Source organism: Amblyraja radiata, chromosome 14 (genome assembly GCF_010909765.2).
Source record: "Amblyraja radiata isolate CabotCenter1 chromosome 14, sAmbRad1.1.pri, whole genome shotgun sequence".
In the NCBI taxonomy this organism is placed as follows: Eukaryota; Metazoa; Chordata; class Chondrichthyes; order Rajiformes; family Rajidae; genus Amblyraja; species Amblyraja radiata.
In genome coordinates this window covers 28,483,452-28,505,466 of record NC_045969.1, presented here as the reverse complement: position 1 = coordinate 28,505,466, position 22,015 = coordinate 28,483,452, and the positions used below count along the sequence as shown (strand labels likewise).

General features: G+C 42.0%; 1 protein-coding gene across 5 annotated transcripts in view; it reads left to right on the top strand.

The window, feature by feature from the left end:
* The window catches only part of lrch1 (leucine rich repeats and calponin homology domain containing 1), a 179,518-nt gene that overhangs the window by 120,985 nt on the left and 36,518 nt on the right, over positions 1-22,015 (top strand). For 3 of the 5 annotated variants that reach the window (XR_004414008.1, XR_004414007.1, XM_033032916.1), the window contains 2 exons: positions 578-662; positions 15,466-15,579. Coding sequence is in view for 2 of the 5 variants with exons in the window: in XM_033032916.1 (XP_032888807.1) it covers positions 578-662; positions 15,466-15,579 (199 nt within the window). In the remaining 3 variants the exon portion in view is untranslated. The remainder of the gene's footprint in view (positions 1-577; positions 663-15,465; positions 15,580-22,015) is intronic. The other 2 variants (XR_004414009.1, XM_033032917.1) reach the window with 1 other exon arrangement.

The following is a 22,015-nucleotide window of genomic DNA, read 5'->3' as shown; positions in this document are numbered from 1 at the left end:
GAATCTTGTTTGCCGCAGCATCACACGCACATCAGACAACACACAAAAACATAAATTAACATGTTATACATAGATTCTACAAGACAGTGAAAAGAAAAAGCCTGAACAACAAAACAAGGCTCTGGTGTAAAAACATAATTAGAAAACAGGTCCATAGTAGTGCAAGAAGTGGTTTGTAGTGTTTCTGTGCCAGGGTCTGATGAGGATTGAGCAGATTGCTTCAACAACCTGATGGTAGTAGGAATCTAGTTGTTCCTAACCTGGTGACTTTGGACTTCTGGCTTCTGTACCTACCCAATGGCAGCAGTGAGAAGAGGGCAGGGCTGGATGGTGGGTATCCATCATCTTTAGGCAGCGTCTCATGGATGCTTTCGATGGCGGAGAGATCACTGCCTGTGTTCGACAGAGCTGAGTCATTGAACACATCTTCAGTTAGAAACTGTTTTGATTCAACACAGTATTTTATAAACAATCTGAATTATATATAAAATATAAGTTGTAGAGGGAATCAAAACATTGGCTGACATGTTGATAATTAAACTGAGTATTTTTTTAAATGTCATTTAAAATCTTACAGGATGAAGAGAAGACTCCCACTGTCAGACACACATTGTCCCCTGTTGCATCACCCACGGCTCCCTTTGGACTGAAGCCAAGATCTGGTAAGTAAATCTTTTAATTTGGGTCTCGTTAAGAGACCACTACCCTCCTTCTCCATAGCAATGCATAGTGACATTATAAGTATTCCTTAAAGAATGAAATCTATTTAAACAAACCGTTGAAGCAAACTCTTTTGGTTTATGGTGGGAATTGTGAAAGAAGTCAGTGAGAAAAATTGGTGCTTTTTGGGAATTTTTCCAGGAATTAAGTAAAAAGATCCCTTTGCGATGCATGCAGTGAGTTGAAGCCATGTGCATAATATAGTGACATGGTCACAAGCTTGGTTCCTGTTCTCTGTACTGCAGCATTAAATGGGGTTAATTTCAAGAATTTACTGTCATGTCAGTCCAGAATTTCTTGCAGATATTTGTTTTGACTTTGATCAGGTTACCATGGGCCATTACCTAAAATCTTGCTAGTTTTAAAAAATAAAGAACACTGAATAAATCATCGTAAACCCAGCAATCATGGTAGTTTATATCTGTTGATTGCGAGAGCAGCACAATGCTGACATTATAGTATCCTTACTGTGAAATCATCTGCAGTAATTTTCTTATTTAGATCAGCCAAAATGTGTTGTTGTAGAAGGTGCCTGATTTGATACAAAGAAGCTTGTATGCGTGGATCTGCAAATAAATAGCTTTGCATATTGTTCTGTTTCACAGTAATTTGTGACACAGCTCACAGTCTATATGGCATAGATTAAAATAGTTCACTGATTTGCCTATTGGACAGTTACACTTATTTTTCATTTCATTTCTACAGTTACCATCAAAGTTGTACCCCATGTTTCATTTTATAGCTATTATGCTTGCTAATTGCATTTACCAGCTTGGTGCTTAGTTGGAAGCATCTGAGCCCAAAGTTTCCTTCCAGGAGAATATGACCACTTATTTTGGCTTTATTAATCATGCAATTATGGGGCGGCGCAGTGGTGTAGTGGTAGAGCTGCTGCCTTACAGTGCCCGAGACCTGGGTTCGATCGTGACTGCGGGTGATGTCTGTACATAGTTTGTATGTTCTACTTGTGACTGCGTGGGTATTCTCTGGGTGCTCCGGTTTCTTCCAACATTCCAAACACATACAGATTTGTAGGTTAATTGGCTTCGATAAAATCGTAAATTGTCCTTCATGTGTAGGATAGTGTTAGCGTACGGGGTGATCGCTGGTCAGCAAAGAATCGGTGGGCTGCAGGACCTGTTTCCGCGCTGTATCTCTGAAGTCTAAATTACCTTTCGAGAAGTGTTTGTCATTATTGTCCTTCTTCAGGCACTGTTGAAAGGTAAAACAGATTATCATGTTCCCTTCATCAAAAGACCTATTGTCTTATCATATTATTTAATTTTTAAATATAAAGTATAACTGTCATTTCCACTGGTAGATCTACTTTAAATGTAGATTTATGACCTTATGTAGCTTGCAATCTAAACATGTAGTGCTTCATTAAGGAAATACACATGTTAATTCGAGCTGGTCACAGTGTAGAAGTTTGCTCATAGTTACATTTTACTGCTTTGAATGTTATAAAGCTCACACCAAGGTTACTGCAGGTTGAAGGGAGTAACAAAAGGACACTGAAAGAATCGCAATAATAGAAGAAAATCAGAGCAGAATCGAGAAAGGAACTTTAAACAATTGCACTGGAGAAAACAAATGAGGCAAACAAACATGTTTTAAAAAAAATAAAATAAAAATTGGGGTTCTGAGTCTCATTTGCAAGGCCAGTGTTTATAGCCTATCATAAACTGAATAGTTTGTCAGACCATTTCAGAGGGCATTTTATAATGAAGCATATTTGCATGTAGAAACAAGGATCTGCAGATGCTGGTTCACACAAAAGCACACTAGAGTGTTAACATCAAGTGCAAGAGCACTTGGTTCACTCATCTCCTCCTATCGAACCCTCCCCAGGTAATTTCCTCTGCTACAGCTGATGTAACACCTGTCCCCATAGCTTCTCTCTCGCCACCATCCAGGGACCCCAGAAGTCCTTCCAGGTGAGACAGAGGTTTTCATGCACCTCCTATAACCTCATCTACTGCAAACAAAGTGCCCTATGTGGCCTCCTGTACGTCGGCAAGATCAGATGTGACCATTTCGCCGAATACTTGTTCTCGGTCCGACAAGGCCTACAAGATCTCCCAGTTGCTAACCATTTTAACTCCTCTTCCATTCTCATACTGATCTTTCTGTTCTGGGCCCCCTTCATTGCCACAGTATGGCCACACGCAAACTAGAGGAACAGCACCTTATATTCAGCTTGCATAGCTTACAATCCAACGGTATGAACATTCAATTTTAGGAAACCTCTAACATCCCTTTCTTCCCCATTCAAGTTCAAGTGAGTTTATTGTCATGTGTCCCTGTATAGGACAATGAAATTCTTGCTTTGCTTCAGCACACAGAACATAGTAGGCATTTACTACAAAACAGATAAGTGTGTCCATATACCATAATATAAATATATACACACATGAATAAATAAACTGATAAAGTGCAAATAACAGAAAATGGGTTATTAATAATCAGAGTTTTGTCCGAGCCAGATTTAATAGGCTGATGGCTGTGGGGAAGTAGCTATTCCTGAACCTGGTTGTTGCAGTCTTCAGGCTCCTGTGCCTTCTACCTGAAGGTAGCAGGGAGATGAGTGTGTGGCCAGAATGGTGTGGGTCTTTGATGATACTGCCAGCCTTTTTGAGGCAGCGACTGCGATAAATCCCCTCGATGGAAGGAAGGTCAGAGCCGATGATGGACTGGGCAGTGTTTACTACTTTTTGTAGTCTTTTCCTCTCCAGGGCGCTCAAATTGCCGAACCAAGCCACGATGCAACCGGTCAGCTTGCTCTCTACTGTGCACCTGTAGAAGTTAGAGAGAGTCTTCCTTGACAAACCGACTCCGTGATCTTCTCAGGAAGTAGAGTCGCTGATGAGCTTTCTTGATAATTGCATTAGTGTTCTCGGACCAGGAAAGATCTTCAGATCAAAGATCAAAGATCTTCTCCCCCTTTCTCTTCCCCTGCCCAAACCTTCCCTTCCCTGCACCCATCCTGCACTCCCTCATACATATTTCTCTCCCCTTCCTACAATCCTTCAGCTGCAGGGCCGGATTTACGTATAAGCTTCACAAGCTTAAGCTTAGGGCCTCGAGATCTAGGGGGGTCTCGGCAGGGCCGGATTTACCTACAGGCCTCATAGGTTGAAGCCTACGACCTCAAAATCTAGGGGGCTCCGGCCAAGGTGTTTTTTTCCCAGAGTAAAAAAAAATCCAGAGAAAAAAAAAAATTGGAGCGCTATCAGCTTTTCCACTTTGACGGAAATTACCCAAAATTCTGGTTCCGGCCACTGGAAGTTTTGGGGGGGGGGGGAAATTGTGACCATCCGCGCCTGCGCAGTTTGGAGAAGCCGGTGACGCAGTAGCGATGCAAAATGATGCTGTCTCTCCGCGTGTGCGCAGTGGGCCCGGGCCGGTTCTGATCTCCATTTGTACTCCACACAATCACCTCGATGCCTCTTGTCTACTCCAGGTAAGTAGTGGAATATTGCGTTGCAGGAGTGTCCGTTTCTCCAGGCTGGGGGGGGGGGGGGGGGGGGGGACTGCGGTGTCTGTGGCGCGGAGTTGGAACCTCACTGCGTGGGAGGGAGAGAGGGAGGGAGAGAGAGGGGGCGATGTGAGAGGGGGAAAGGTGGGGTTGAGACAGGGGGGGGGAGGGGGAGAGAGAGAGGAGAAGGGGAGGAGGAGGGGAAAGAGGTTTTATTTACTGCTAAAATTCACAGTATTTTATTTGCAGTGTTTGCATGCTCCTTTATAACATTTTACATAACATTTTACAGTACAACTTGATTATTAAAACAAGGACAGCTTCAATTCTTGATTTAAAAAAATGTATACAACAATGACCCCAATCAACTCATTCCAACCACTCATTACTCTTGACTCAACTAAAATTGTTTCTGAAATATTGGTCATAAATTTGGTGCATAAATGCTCCAAAATAAGGCTCAGAATGCACCAGAAAGCCTCTAAAACCCCAGAGCTTCCAGGGCCCTTAAGCGGGCCCTAGACCCCCGGCCGCAAGGGTCTTTCAGTTTCGCGCTTGTGATATGTGCACTTATTTCACATAATTTTTATAATCCTGCCATGCCACCCCCCTTTTTGAAAAGCTTCGTACGGGCCGGGTGTATAATATTTTTGACACAGTCATAGGCCTTTCTTACATATGCTGTCACAACGCACTGTAGTCTCTAAACAACATTTCAGTCATTTTCCTTGGGCTCCATTTCAGAATAATAGTGTTTTAAGCTGAAACTCGACACTAGCACTGGCAATAAATAAAAAGCGCATCTTTCCAGCCCTTATCTCATTGGCCACGCTCAGCTGCACATCAGTGTCATTCTGGTGGACTTTTCCATCTTCCTCTCGTCGTGGGGGTGGGGGATTGTGAGGGGCCTCACAAGTGGAATAGCCTAGGGCCTCTCTTCATCTAAATCGGGCCCTGTTCATCTGGTTTCATTATTTGCAACTCTTCAATCAGTCTATCGCACACCTTACTCCAGGCAAGTCATGCAGCATCATTGAGGACTCTGTGTTCTTTTTAGCATATTTTTATGCCTGGAATCATGTTTAAACCAGACTAGGATGCCAGGTTTCCTCTCCTGAAGGTCATTACTGAACCAGTTGGGATTTTACCACAATTTTGTAGTTTTATGATCATCACTAAGAATAACTATTTTCCTATTAATAATTCCAGATCAGTAACTGAATTTAAACTGACTGGCTGCCACAGTGGGATTTGATAATGTAACCCTTGCAGAACCATGGCCCTTGAACCTGATGATCTTCATCCTGTGGATGTTGCTGCACAGGTTGATCTCCCAACATTGTCTGTGTTCTGGAAAAGCAAACATGTAACTCCTCTGTTCATGTAAGGAAGGAGTCAAGGCAGAAAATTGTAAACCAAGAAATAGTGGCAGGACATTTAAAAAATTATTGGAAAATCTAAATTAGTGAGCATAGTTTTTACATAGCAAAAAAGAGGGATAATCTCATTGAATTTATGTCGCCAAGTAGGATTTGACTGAGATGGTGTCTTAGGTCATACAGCGTGGAAACAGGTTCTTCGGCCCAACTTGTGCACGCCGCCCAACATGCCCCATTACACTAGTCCCACCTGCCTGCGTTTGGCCCATATCCCTCATATTCTAAGATTCTAAGGGAGTAAGAGGCTGACAAGGGAAGTCAAGGACAGTATAAAAATAAAAGAGAAGACCTATAACATAGCAAAGATGAGCGGGAAGCCAGAGGATTGGGAAACTTTTAAAGATCAACAGAAGGTAACTGAAAAGGCAATACGGGAGAAAAGATGAAGTATGAAAGTAAGCTAGTCAAGAATATAAAGGAGGATAGTAAAAGCTTCTTTAGGTATGTGAAGAGAAAAACATTAGTTACAACAAATGTGGCTTCCTTGAAAGCAGAAACAGGTGAATTTATTATGGGGAACAAGAAAATGGCAGACAAGTTGAACAGGTACTTTGTTTGTACCTTCCTTAGTGAAGACAGAACCAATCTCCCAGATGTACTAGGGGACAGAGGACCTAGGGTGATGGAGGAACTGAAGAAAATTCACATTAGTCAGGAAATGGGGTTGGGTAGACTGATGGGACTGCAGGCTGATAAATCCCCAGGGCCTAATGGTCTGCATCCCAGGGTACTCAAGGTGGTGGCTCTAGAAATCGTGGACGCATTGGTGATCATTTTCCAATGTTCTGTATATTCTGAATCAGTTTCTGTGGATTGGAGAGTAGCTAATGTTATCCTACTTTTCAAGAAAGGAGGGAGAGAAAGCAAGGAATTATTGACCCGTTAGCCTGACATCAGGGGAAATCATGCTTGACAAATCTTCTGGAATTTTGTGAGGATGTAACAAGTGAAATGGACAAGGGAGAGTCAGTGGCTGTAGTGTACCTGGACTTTCAGAAAGCCTTTGATAAGGTCTCACACAAGAGATTAGTGGGCAAAATTAGAGCACATGGTATTGGGGGTAGAGTGCTGACATGGATAGAAAATTGGTTGGCAGACAGGAAACAAAAGAATAGGGATTAACGGGTCCCTTTCAGAATGGCAGGCAGTGACTAGTAGGGTACCGCAAGGCCCGGTGCTTGGACCGCAGCTATTTACAATTTGATTTAGATGAAGGAATTAAAAATAACATTAGTAAATTTGCAGATGACAAAGTTGGGTGGCAGTGTGAACTGTGAAGAGGATGCTATGAGGATGCAGACTGACTTGGACGGGTTAGGTGAGTGGGCAGATGTGAACACATCTACCATGTGTTCACATAGATCCCGCCCCCATCCCACCCCGGATGGCAGGCATCAAATCACGTGTTAACATGGATCCCGCCGCTTCGAGGTCGCCACCCAGAGCACTGGCTCCTAGTTACAGGCGCTCACGAACATGGCGCACCTACGGACCATTACCTTGGCCCTGTCCTGAAGGCGGTGGCTCAATTACTTACGCTCACTCGTCCCCGGCCTATTGATAACCCCGATCCTGACAGTGAAGCCCAGACACAGAAGGTGCGCGGCCGTGTCGGCGGCTTTGCGCAGGATGCGATGCGGCCGTGCCGGCGGCTTTACGCAGGATGCGATACAGCCAGAGCCCGGTGCTCGGCAGCGCAGGCCTCCTTGCGTCCTTGTGTCACCGTGCCTGTGCGCCTCGGGCCCGGGAGGTACCTAGATGAAGGAGATCTGCAGGCCGGATGACGACGGAGGGAAATAAAACGCCTGCGGGCCGGATGATTTCGGGTTACGGGCCGCATTCGGCCCGGGTGCCGTAGGTTGCCAACCCCTGGGCTAGGCCATTTAGAACTGAGATGAGAAAAAACTTTTTCACACAGAGAGTTGTGAGTTTGTGGAATTCACTGGATGCATTCAAAAGAGAGTTAGATAGAGCTCTTAAGGCTAGGGGAATCAAGGGGTATGGGAAGAAGGCAGGAACAAGGTACTGATTGTGGATGATCAGCCATGATCACATTGAATGGCGGTGCTGGCTCGAAGGGCTGAATGGCCTACTCCTGTACCTATTGCTGTGTATCTAAGGACATTCTTGCTATTGAGGGTGTGCAGCGTAGGTTCACAAGGTTAATTCCCTGGATGGTGGGACTGTAATATGATGAAATAATGGAACGACTGTATTCAGTGGAATTTAGAAGGATGAGAGGAATTTGTTGATGAGTTCTTAGGGCTAGCGGAATCAAGGGATATGGGGAGCGGGGTACTGATTGTGGATGATCGGCCATGATCACATTGAATGGTGTTTGCTCGAATGGCCTACTCCTGCACCTATTTTCTATGTATCTATGCCTTCATTATTCCGCTATTCCCTGGGAAACGTCTTTTCATTTTGCACTGTACAACTGTTGCTTGCAAGATGACAATAAAGGTTGATTGATTGATTGATTACCTCCTCTGGCAGCCCGTTCCATAAACCTAACACCTTTGTTAAAAAAAGCTGCCCCTCTCGTTCCTATCATATCTTTCCCCCCCTCACCTTAAACCTATGTCCTCTGATTCTTGACTCCCTTACTCTGTGTAAAAGACTCTGTGCAATTACCCTAGCTATTCCTCTCATTATCGTATACAACTCTATAAGATCACCCCTCATACTCCTGCGCTCCAATAAATAAATTGCTAGCCTGCTCAACCACTCCCTATAGCTCAGGCCCATGAGTTCTGGCAACATCCTTATACATTTTCTTTGCACCCTTTCTAGCTTAAAAACATCATTCCTATAACAGGGTGACCAAATCTGAACACAATGCTCTGAATAATAATAAAGCTTTATTTCAGACACAGGTCCATACAACACATCATACAATATAAGGAGATACAAAAATACATAAAAATTGCATATTAGCCTATAAAATATACAAGCTATTGCACCAATGCCGTCTTAGCCTAGAAGTGAATCTATAGCAGCTTTTCAGAGGGCTGACTAGGGCTTCAATTATGTGGTTCTCTGACTTGTCCAGGCGACACATAAAACTAAACATCAGCTGTCTTAAGAGTGCCTCACAGGTTGGCACTCTAGTGGACACAAACAATTGGCTGGCACTATGCCACCTAGGGACACGAAGCAGCAACCGCATTGCATCATTGTATGCTACCTTGAGCCTCTGCATACTGTTTTTCTTATAGTTAGACCACAATTGAGCAGTATATAACGGTGTGATGTAGGTTCTGAACAGGGAACACTTCACAGAGTCAGAGCACATAGAAAACTTCCTTATAAGCATGTTAGCTTGAAGATAAATTTTACAGCGCTGTCGGTAGAGGTCTTTGTCATCCGTCCAGTCATCGGATATGACATGACCTAGGTATTTAATTTCCTCACACACAGCAAGAGGACTGTCTGACAAATAAAAGGTTGGAAAAGTTGATTTCCTGTCCTCAGCGCTTCTAACTATCATTATGCGGCTTTTCTTAGCGTTATACTTTATGTCATAATCAAGGCCATACTGAGAGCACACCTTCAACATCTGCTGCAGCCCAGCACTATATGGACAGAGCAGGACCAGGTCGTCTGCATACATAAGATGATTAACAATAGTGTTGCCCACAAGACAGCCAGTTTTTAACCTATTTAACTGATTTGATAATTCATCCATATAAACATTAAATAAAATAGGAGACAACATTCCTCCTTGCTGCACTCCGTTACTAACACAGAATGGAGCAGATACAACATTGTCCCATTTAACCTGAAACGTTTGATGGGCATACCAAAACACTAAAATTCTCACTAAAAATTTAGGGGCACCTCTATCTAGCAATTTTACAAACAATTGTTCATGATTAATTCTATCAAATGCCTTGGACGCATCAATAAAACATAGGAATACAGTTGAATTCAGGCTTGTGTACCTGAACACAATCTCTTTAAGAGCATAGATACACAGGTCAGTTCCATGTTTTCTTTTGAACCCAAACTGATTGTCAGTAGTAAGGACATACATTTCTAGCTTTGTTAACCGTATTCTCTCCAGTACTTTAGACAAGATACTGGCTAATGCAATAGGTCGATAATTGTCAATACTGTTGAGCTTACCAGCCTTGTCTTTAAGCACAGGCACTAACATTACAGACATAATAGCATTTGGCAGGACACCATGAACCAGACAACCATTAAAGCACATGGAAAGCAAAGGGCAGAGCTTATAGCTGGCATATTTTAGATGTTCGGCAGTAATGCAGTCCATACCGCAGGCTTTGTTGTTATCCAACATGTTGATGGCATCGTAGACATCTGCTGCCCTAACTATCATATCTGCAGAGAGATCTATATGTTCATGATTGATTCTAACTGGGTTACTTTTAACACAATTAAAAAGGTTACGGTAGTGCTCACGCCAAATCTCAACTATTTTTTCTGGGCTACTAACACCTTCAATGTCAGACGGTAGGGGTGTTTTATTGTTATTCATTACTTTGACCTCTTTCCAGAAGTTAGTAAGGTTGTTGTTCTGTAGCTTTCTGGCAAGCGAGTCTGCTCTCATTGTGTTTTCATTTTTCTTAATAAAACGAAGTGCATACTTAACTCTAGCATTTGTGCGTTTTTTCATATCTAGCAATACCCCCTGTCTAGGCCTACCTGCCTCTGACCAGAGTCTAAAGGCCTCTCTTGCCTCAGCGTACTGCTCAGCCACAAACTCATTCCACCCAGGTCTGATGTTGGGTACCTTACATTTACTTTTACAAAAGGGTTCACTGGAAGCATTGAGACATTTCACAATAACATCATACATGGCACAGAGTTTTTCAGCATGTTGCACGTCCTTACAATTCATATCTGAGCACATTAGGGCCTCTTGAGGCAATGCAATATTATTTTTAAAACTGTCCGTTCGCAGTGAGTATCCAGCCATAACCTCACTGCTCAGTTTTGACCAGTCCAGTTTACTTGAGGAAGCAGCATTATTATTACTGGACAGCAGGGGGACATTCTCAACATTTAACCGTGCAGCAATAGGTATGTGATCAGAGGTGGCAAGTTCATAACAAATCTCCACATTTTCCAGTGAGGCATGAGCATCAGCTGTGGTCACAATATGGTCTAACCAAGATGTTGTGTGCCACGCTTCACTAACATAGGTAAAACTTGTGTCAGGCAACAGAGCTTTACTCGATAGAATTAATTTAGACTCATTACAAAACTGCTGCAGGTGTGCTGCAAATAAAGATTTGCTATCGGACATGTCAGCATTAAAATCACCCATGACGTAGACACAAGATGAGCTGTTGTCCTCTATGAAGGACTGAATAAAAGCTAACCTGTTCAGAAATTCGTCCTCATGCTCATATGATTCATACAGTGTATAAACATTTAAGACAGTAAATTTATTTTCATTATAATTACACTCTAGCCCTATGGCCCAGTCAACATTTAGACGCACCACCTTCACCAGCGAGTCATATTTGATGTTCCACAGTATAGCTACACCACCAGCTATCCTACCTCGAACCAGCCTCGTACTGAGGTCGGTAGTGGACTCTCCAGCCCCATGGAAGTTCATGTGTAGAGTGTTCAACTTATCCAGATCTTGTTTCGCCATCCAGGTTTCTTGCAGGCACAGAATGTCACATTGGTCCAGCAGTGTGTCCACCACCAAACGTCTTGATCTATCAGTAGCAGAATGTCCTACTCGCAAACCGCGAGTGTTGTATGAAACAACATGCATTTAATGTGTTTTGTCGCTCCCTGCGGAACAGCTGGCCTTCATCCCGTCCTCGCCCACAGATGCGACAGGCACCCCAGCATCGTTACCGTGCAGCAGCTCCTCACCAATGTCTTGTACAATTGTAATATGTCCTCCCAACATCTGTACTCAGTACTCTAAATCATGAAATCCAATGTGTTGAAGTTCTTCTTTACCACCCTATCTACCCGTGACGCAACTTTCAAGGAACTATGTACTTGCGTTCGTAGACATCTCCGCTATTCACTGTGTAGGTCCTTCTCGAGTTAAACTTCCCAAAATGCACCACCTCGTACTTCTCTGTATTAAACTCCATCAACCATTCCATGCTGAGAGAATGTTTCCCTGTCTGGGGCACTCTGTAACCAGTGGCATAGTTGCAATTGGAAATGAAGAGGAATATCTTTGGTGCTCAGATATGGCAGTCCTAGTGAGCACTTGCACCCCAGACTTGGTATATCTTACAGTGAAGTGTCACCCCTACTACCTGCTGCAGGTCTTTGGCTCTTCTGACAGCAGTCTGCATCCCACCCCATGCTGTTGTTAAGCTTGCACGTGAGGGCTTACACACCATCACCGATAGTCTTGAAACAAAGTACCCCGAGACCTTGTTCATAATAGTCAAGGATTCAATCAAGCTAACTTCAAGTGTGTGCTACCAAAATACTATCAGCATGTGTCCTGCCATACCAGAGGCCCAAATACCCTTGACCACTGCTACACAACCTTCAAAGATGCATACTGCTGTACAAACTGGAGTGGGTGGATCTGATGCATAAAGATGTGCAGTTCTGGACTGAGGAAACTGATGAGATCCTTCAAATCCGCTTTAAGGCGATGGACCGATCCATATTCAATGACTGTAACTAACCTAAATGAATATGCCACTGCTGTTACAGACTTCATCAGCATGCGTGTCAGAGAAGGCGTACCAAAAAAGACGATAAGTGTGTCCACTCCAAGGTGAAGCTCATGTCTGGAGCATTCAAGTCAAATGATCCCGAGCAGTACAAAAGTCTATATAACTTTTGCAAAGCCATTAAGGATACCACGAGGGAATCCTGGACCAAGCTGGAGTCCCAACATCATCAAAGACCTTTCCCACCTGATCATTCCTTCTTCCTGTTCCTGTTGTGTAAAAGATACAGAAGCTTGAAAGCATGTACACCAGACTCGGGAATAGCTTCTTCCTCACAGTTTTCAGGCTCCTGAACAGTCCTTCCATAATCTTAAGTACAGCATTGGTATTCCAACCTACCTCATTGCTAACATTGGAATTTGTCTCTAGAACCATTACATGACAATGCTGCGAACTGTACTCTGCACCTTTCTCTTCATTCTACCCATTGTACTTGATTCTATCCATGTATAGTATCATCCAAATTAATTGGATAACAAGCCAAGCAAAGCTTTTCACCATCCCTCAGTGCACATGACAATAATAAACCTAAACCTAAGTCTCTGCGTGTGACGACTCAGGTATTTTATGTTATACCAGAGAGTCATCAATGAATAAATTAAGGTCAAGATAGACAGGTTTCTGGGGTATAGTGAGCTAATTATTGTGGAAGAGAGCCAGTTGACTGGAGTTGAGGTTAAGCTGTCACCCTATCATCCCTGATCAAACAGAATAGAGTCAAGGGACCACATAGATCAATTGAATTTTCCAGGTATTGAGAGTATGGCAGAGATGGCTGTAACCTAATATACCTGATTAGCAATCCAGAAATGTGAGTTCAAATCCTAACATGGCAACTATGGAATTTAGTTTGATATTAATAATCTGGAATGCCGGCTGTAAAACCATCTCATGTTCCTCTGATGTTCTTATTTGGTGAGGCCTCCCATATGCTAAGAATGTATTCCCGATCATCCATTCTATCTCATTGCTGCCCTTGCATTTTTTAATCTGCATTTTCTCTGTAGCACTAGCACTATATTGTGCACTCTGGTATTTTTTCTATTTGCACTACCTGTTGTATTGTTGTATGGCTAGATTGTACTCATGTATGGTATGATCTGACTGGATAGCATGCAAATAAAGTTTTTCACTATCTTGGTACACCAACAATAATAAACCAATGTGTAATTCAAGACTTGCAGCACTGCAGACAATTTTTTTAATCCACTTTTGCCATGACTCAGCACTCAGTGGTATTGTAAACACTGCCTGAGAACAGATTGAAGGACTGCAACTGATCAAAAGAGTGATTCCCCACTACCTTTTGAAAGACTGTTGGTGATGATCAGCAACTGCTGTCTTTGCCAGTAACACTTTCATCCCAAGAAATAAATTAAGAAGAAATTACAAATCTCAGCACTGCTTGTGAGAAAAGCCCAGTGTAAAGATATTACACTGAGCCAGTTTGTTTCTTTGCACTTTCTTGTCTTTCGGTAATGGGTAGAATGTTGGATACACTAGAAATCTGTATCAGGATGCAGAAAAAAAACACATGAGAACCATAAGAATAGAGGGATGATTGATTTTGTGAGCAGAATAGTCTGAAAATTAATTCATTGTTAGTGAAAGGAATATTTCAAGTCGTGAAGTAGAACAAAATGATAGATTTTCCTTCTCTGTGGTTTTGCAATATGTGACCCCTTTTCTATCCCCCAAAATGCTTTGTATTATTAACTCATAAGATCTTTGTCCAAAGAGTCCAAATGTGTAGAGTTGTTGCTAACGGCATCAGGTTCGACCCAGGTTCGATCCTGACTAAAGGGTGCTGTGTGTCAGGATTTTGTACGATGACCGCGTGGGTTTTCTCCGGGTGCCCCGATTTCCTCCCACATTCCAAAGATGTGCAGGTTAATTGGCTTCTGTAAATTACCCTTAGTGTGTGGGATGCAAAATTGCGATAACATAGAACGAGTGTATGGCCGATCATTGGTCAGCGTGAACTCGGTGGCCCGAAGAGCCTGTTTCTATGCTGTATATAAGCTTAAATGTAATATAACAATTTAGAAAATTAATTTGGAACTGACAAATATATGGCAAAGACAATTCTGTTTTACTGTTTAATTAATCAAATGCGATCAAGTTCAGTACATTAGGGGGTTCATTCTGGCGCCACATGTAGTCTCAACAGAATGGTCAGGAATTTGCTCGGGTAAACCAGATCCCATCCTTGTGCCAATTTTGCTGAATGCCCCAGACGTGGTTATCAAAGGTGGAGTGGGGCTGGTAGTAGGGTTCTGATGGTTGGATGGTTTCACTTTGTGACATAATCTATCGTGGGCAAATACGAGCATCTGACTCAGAGTGTTGTAATTTTCGATTGGGTTTAAAGAGTGAAAGCTTCAACCAGTCAGCTTGAACTAACTATGAATGCATGAAGATTGATTTACATTATTTATACATTTTGCATTTTCCATATTGTTGTCACTTAATGCTTTTCATCCTTGATCAACTGCAGTCAAGATTTATTAAATACCTATACCAGTGGACCTAATCTAATCCCCAATGACACCACATCGACTTAAATAATATAATTGCATTTAAATGCTAACTTTCGGAAGTGAATGAGGCAGAGTTCCTAGAATGTTTGAAGGCTAATTTGGAAGGACTATGAAGCAAAGGATGAAGTTGCGTGAATCGAGCTGATAAAAACACATAGCTGTAAATGTTAATGATTTTATTTGACAGGCCTGCCCTTTACAATCCATTATCTTGCAAATCTTTAGTATTCAGTATTTATAGAGGTGTCATTTAACACATCTTCAGTCAGCAGCCTTGGGGTGGATTGTTGTGTTTACATTGAATGACGTTGCAGGGATGAGTAATGGCAGAAATAACTGCATGATTTGATTTGTATTTTTCAACAGCTAATAGTTTTTTTTGTCTCCATCTGTTTTGTGTTGTTTGTTTCTCTACTTTTATTTGTTCTATTAATCTGAATCTTTCTGGTACGATCTTGTATCGATTCATGTTTACTTGTAATGACTGCTACTGATGCTTAAATTCTGATCTTTGACTTTGCTGGTCTGCTTGTCATTTGCCCAATGCTCCTTGGACTTGCTTTGTGCCTACTTTATGTCTTTGCCACTTTCAGTCCAAGCAAACTCTTCTTTGGCCTCCCCTCCTCCCTTCTTCAGAAATTTGACACAGACCCACATAGAGGAGCTCACCACCGCCAGTACCCCACAGGAAGAAGACAGAAGTAATGGTATGTGTGTTGTAGTCAATGCCTACGTTTATGTATTGATACTTTTTCTTTGAGAAACTCTCTGGAATTGAACGCAGAACTCGTACAAAATATACAGCAAAAGGAGGTCATTCGACTCATTTGCATCTGTATCAATCAAAAGAAAACGTTAAACCCTAATCCCAGCATTCAGTGCCCATCAATATCCCTGCAGATCACAGCTCTTCCAATACACATTCAAGTACACTTTACATATGATTAATGTTTCCGTGGCACCTCCCTTCAGACAGTGAATCCAGATCCACAATACTCTCTGGATGGAAAATACATTCCTCATCTACCCAGTAATCTTTCTATTAATTACTTTAACTGTGCTCCAGATTTTTGCTTCCGCTGCCAACAAAAATAAGGCCTTCCTATTTGTTCTGTTTAGACCCCTGATTATTTCTTAAGTAAGTCTTCCATCAGTCTCCTCCATCACACTCTACCTTAAAAAAAATGATCCCAGTTTTTCTAGTCTTTCCTCATAGTTACAACCTTTCTGTTAAGGTCACCTCCTAGTAAATATAGTCACACTGAGCTGGTGATGTGAGTAGAACTGTACACAGTACTAAAACTGTGACATAACTAGTGTTGCAAGCAATGTAGCATTATCGCCAGATTTCCTATTCAGTCTCTTGATTAAGAAAAGAAAGAAACCTGCACGCCTCATAGTAAGTTTATTGACCTAACACGCTGCCTTCTAGAATCACAGTATCACTCAACAATACTTAGTATCTTTCTACATAGTGTACATATTCCCTTGCCTTGTAACACCTTCACAAATGCATTACCCACTAATTAAATTCCATTGTCATTTTTGTGCCCAACTGACCAGATCTCTTCTCTATCACCCACATGGCCGTAGTCGTAGCACAGAAACAGGCCCTTTGGCACAACTCATCCATGCCAACCAAGTTGCTTAACCAAGCTTGTTTTTAAGCCGGACTGGTTTTTGCATGATCTTCCATTCCAATGTCTCAATGTTTAGATCTGTCATTTATTCATTGGTAAAAAAATAAACCAAGTACTGATCACCATGAAGCCCTATGGATAACAACCTAACTGTCACAAAAGCAGCTCTCAACCATTTTCTTCAGTTCATCCATTTTTTGATCAATTTTACCACTTGGATTCTGTGTACAATAAACTAATGTCGGCAACTGAATTCCAGTGCAGACATAGTCTTAGACTAGGTTTAAAACCAACGTCCACAAACATGGAGTATATAGTGCCCTTCATAATGTTTGGGACAAAGATCCATTATTTATTTATTTGCCTCTGTTCTCCACAATTTGAGATTTGTAACAGAAAAAAACGCATGTGGTCAAAGTGCACACTGTCAGATTTTATTTAAGGGTGTTTTTATACATTTTGGTTTCACCATGTAGAAATTACAGCTGTGTTTATACATAGTCCCCCATTTCAGGGCATCATAATGTTTGGGACACATGGCTTCACAGGTGTTTGTAATTGCTCAGGTGTGTTTAATTGCCTCCTTAATGCAGGTATAAGAGAGCTCTCGGCACCTAGTCTTTCCATCACCTTTGGAAACTTTAATTGCTGTTTATCAACATTTGTGACCAAAGTTGTGCCAATGAAAGTCAAATAAGCCATCATGAGACTGAGAAACAAGAACAAAACTGTTAGAGACATCAGCCAAACCTTAGGCTTACCAAAATCAACTGTTTGGAACATCATTAAGAAGAAAGAGTGCACTGGTGAGCTTACTAATTGCAAAGGGACTGGCAGGCCAAGGAAGACTTCCACACCTGATGACAGAAGAATTCTCTCTATAATAAATGAAAAGCCCCAAACATCTGTCCAACAGATCAGAAACACTCTTCAGGAATCAGGTGTGGATTTGTCAATGACCACTGTGCAGAAGACTTCATGAACAGAAATACAGAGGCTACACTGCAAGATGCAAACCACTGGTTAGCCGCAAAAATAAAATGGCCAAGTTACAGTTTGCCAAGAAGTACTTAAAAGAGCAACCACAGGTCTGGAAAAAGATACGTTAACCTTTATCTCAAATGAGATGAAGGTTAATGTATATTAGAGTGATGGCAAGAGCAAAGTATGGAGGAGAGGAGGAACTGCCCAAGATCCAAAGCATACCACCTCATTTGTGAAACTGGGCATGTATGGCTGCTGAAGGTACTGTCTCACTTATCTTCATTGATGATACAACTGCTGATGGTAGTAGCATAATGAATTTTGATGTGTACATCCTATCTGCTCAAGTTCAAACAAATGCCTCAAAACTCATTGGCTGGCGGTTCATTCTACAGCAAGCCAATGATCCCAAACATACTGCTAAAGCAACAAAGGAGTTTTTCAAAGTTAAAAATTGTCACTTCTTAAGTGGCCAAGTCAATCACCCAATCTGAACCCAATTGAGCATGCCTTTTATATGCTGAAGAGGAAACTGAAGAGGACCAGCCCCCAAAACAAGAATAAGCTGAAGATGGCTACAATACAGGCCTGGCAGAGCATCACCAGAGAAGACACCCAGCAACTGGTGACATCAATGAATCACAGACTTCAAGCAGTCATTGCATGCAAAGGATATGCAACAAAATACTAAACATGAATACTTTCATTTACATGACATTGCTGTGTCCCAAACATTATGATGCCCTGAAATGGGGGGACTATGTATAAACACTGCTGTAATTTCTACATGGTGAAACAAAAATGTGTAAAAATGGCTTTTATTAAAATCTGACTGCACTTTAACCACATGTGATTTTTTTTATATTACAAATCTCAAATTGTACAGAGGCAAATAAATAATTGATGGGTCTTTGTCCCAAACATTATGGAGGGCACTGTAAGTGTTATCGGTAGTGTGCATATTTTACTTGAAGTTAATTAGTTGGGAGGTAGATAATAAGCAGCCTTGAACTAATGTCCCTTTCCAGAATGTATATAATAATGTTAAATTGTCAATGTTTCAGGGAAGGTGCTAGGGAAAAAAACATTTTAAATTCCACACTATACCTACATTTTAGGGTACAACTTGGAATTTGTCTTTGAGCATACCATTGAAAACCAGTAGCAGGAATCTTCCTCACCTTGGACAGATGAAATGTAATTTTAGTATTCTGATTGCATCTAGTTCAATTAAAGGAAAGGGACTGGATTATATCTGTTGTTGAGCTAGAGAAAAACATTGGGTGGGATTATTATTCAATAAACCACTTAGCCTCTCTAATTATCAAACCAATAAAGAGAAGAAATCTTTGTATTAAAAAAAGGACACAAAGCGCTGGAGTAGCTCGACGGGTCAGGCAGCATCTCTGGAGAACATGGATAGGTGGCATTTCGGGTTAGGACCTTTCTTCAGTCTGAAGTAGGGTCTCTACCCGAAACGTCATCTATCCATGCTTTCCAGAGATACAGTCTGACTTGCTGAGTTACTGCAGCATTTTGTATCCTTTGGTGTAAACCAGCATCTATGGTTCCTTGTTTCTACACTAAAACCTCTAGTGTATCTAAAAATGTTGAATGTTGCATTTTTCTTTGGAGTAATTGAGGGATTTCCCAGTGAATAGTTAGTTGCTTTAATATGTTAATAATAATAATACATTTTATTTATGGGCGCCTTTCAAGAGTCTCAAGGACACCTTACAAAAATTTAGCAGGTAGAGGAAAAACATGTAAGGGGAATGAAATAAATAGTAGAGACATGACTAGTACACAAAGTAAAGACAGAATACAATTCAAAACACAATATGAGGCAATTAATGCACAGATGAAAAGGGAGGGGGACGTGGGGCTAAGGATAGGCAGAGGTGAAGAGATGGGTCTTGAGGCGGGACTGGAAGATGGTGAGGGACACGGAATTGCGGATCAGTTGGGGGAGGAAGTTCCAGAGCCTGGGAGCTGCCCTGGAGAAGGCTCTGTCCCCAAAACTGCGGAGGTTGGACTTGTGGATGGAGAGGAGACCGGCTGATGTGGATCTGAGGGACCATGAGGGTTGGTAGGGGGAGAGGAGGTCAGTGAGATATGGGGGAGCCAGATGGTGGAGGGCTTTGTAGGTGAGGACCAGGATTTTGTAGGTGATCTGGTGGGAGATGGGAAGCCAGTGAAGTTGTTTGAGGACTGGAGTGATGTGATGCCAGGATTTGGTGTGGGTGATGAGTCGGGCGGCTGCGCGTTGGTTGTTGCAGAGAGATTTTGGCTTGCCTGTGCAATTGTATGCGGATGTGTGATTAAAGGCTTGTCTGCATATGAATATTGATGGATGAGTCTGGAGATCATCCAGTTCTTTACTGAAGCAGTCAACAGTTTGAATATATTGTGTTTCTATGACCTTTACTGCACACTGTATTTCCACTTGTTTGCTGAGTAATATTAGAATGTCAAAAATTATACGCAACGGTATGAATAAAAATTGTATTAGTTGCATGTGTGACCAAGGCATTTCTACACAGATTTCTGTGGTAGAAAAAGTTCAGTTTATCAGTTCACTTGGTCCCAGAAATATTTGAAACAAAGATAGACACAAAAAGCTGGTGTAACTCAGCGGGACAGGCAGCATATCTGGAGAGAAGTAATGGGTGACGTTTCAGTCTGAGGAGTCTTGATTTGAAACATCACCCATTCCTTCTCTCCAGAGATGCTGCCTGTCACGCTGAGTTACTCCAGATTTTTGTGCCTATCTTTGGTTTAAACCAACATCTGCAGTTCTTTCTTACACAATATTTAGAGCAAGACAGGTTATGGTCCTGGAAGGCTAGAGCTTTCAATTTGTTGGAGCAGGCGATGGCATGGACCAGTCTTGTTTACTTGCCACAAACGCCCAAAACCTCTCTCCATGTTCACAACCATGCAGCAGATGCAGTGCTGTTGTCTCACAGTTCCAGTAAGCCAGGTTCAATCCCGACTGCTGATCTCAGTGTGCAGTTTACACCATTCTCACTGGGACAGTGTGATTTTCCCTGCGTGCTCCAATATTCTCCTACATCCCAAAGATGTGCAGGATTGGTAGGTTAATTGGCCGCTGTGAATTGCTCCTGGTGTGTAGATGGGTGGCAGAAGAATTGGGGGAGTTTATGGACATATGAGTTTATGAACATATTCTGTTCAGTCTATAGGGGTAACCCCTAGATCTAATTTTCCTGTCATTTTAATTATCCTTCCCAACCATGCTCTGACCTGCCTAGGCTGCTCCACTGTTCTAACAGGGCCTAAGCTTGGGAAACTGCACCTCATCTTTTGTCCAGGCGTGTTACAGTCTTTGGGACTCAACACTGAATTCAGATACCCTTGTATTTCCGGTTAGGTGAGAAGTTTGGATGTAAGAGCAGGGAATACTCTGAGTCACCAACAACTGCAGATACAGTATTGAAATCTGGTGCAAATAAACAAACTGCTGCAGAAACTTGGCATCTCTGGAGGAAAAAGGATGATTGCTGTTTTGCATCAAGACCCTGCATCAGGACTGAAAGTGTAGAGGGGAGATAGGCAGTATAAAGAGGAGAGAGAGAGGGGTGAGACAGTCATTACCTAAAGTGTTTTGTGCATTCAGAATCTGTGGAGAGAGGGTAGGGTTAGAGATTCAGGTTGATGACTTTTCCTGGGCAGTTTTGATGGTGCAGATATCTTTTATTTCTCCATAGATGCTGCCTTACAGATTAGCAATTTTTTTTGGTTCAGATTTCTGGCATCTGCAGGACTTTGCCTTTTGATCTCTGGTCCGTTCTGGTGAACTCTCTCTTTCTCCACACAGATGCTGTCTGACCTGCTGGCTATTCCCAGCAGCATCTAGTAACTGGGTTTCCAGCAACTGCATCTTACGGTTCCACTGTGGGTTGTTGTTTATTTCTCTGTTGCTCTCTCCTTTGCTCTCCCTCTGTTCACATCTCCTCTAGACAAGTTAGTTGCTATGGACATAGAGCCTCAGGTAAGGAAATGATCCTTTGAATCTTTCCTTGGCTCCTTTCCAAAGCCATTCTGTCACCCAATATGTGGTGGCTAAACCTTGAGACCGTGACAAAAGTGTGCCTTCAGTTGTAGTGATAGTTCTATTAATGTAAAGGAATATATTGTTAGCTTTGGCTCGAGAGACATAGTCATATTTTTCTATATCGGCCAAGTGTTCAGTTTATAATTTACATACATCTGTTTGTTGTATTGCCGCCTGGAGCAAGTACATTTGATCTGATAGACAGCCAAATTATCACCGATATTCATCTATATTATCATTGAATGTCATTGAGCAACCCACTACTTGTGGGCCTAGATATTTTTTTAATTTATTGCACCTCTACGGTTGTAACCTTTTGCCAAGATGATGTCATTGTTAAACTTGCTTACCTCTAAAACCACGGTCAGATCATTCGTAAAGACAATGAGCTTAAGCCTGATCATTGGGAGAGATCACCAGTGTCACATTTCCAGGCTAAAC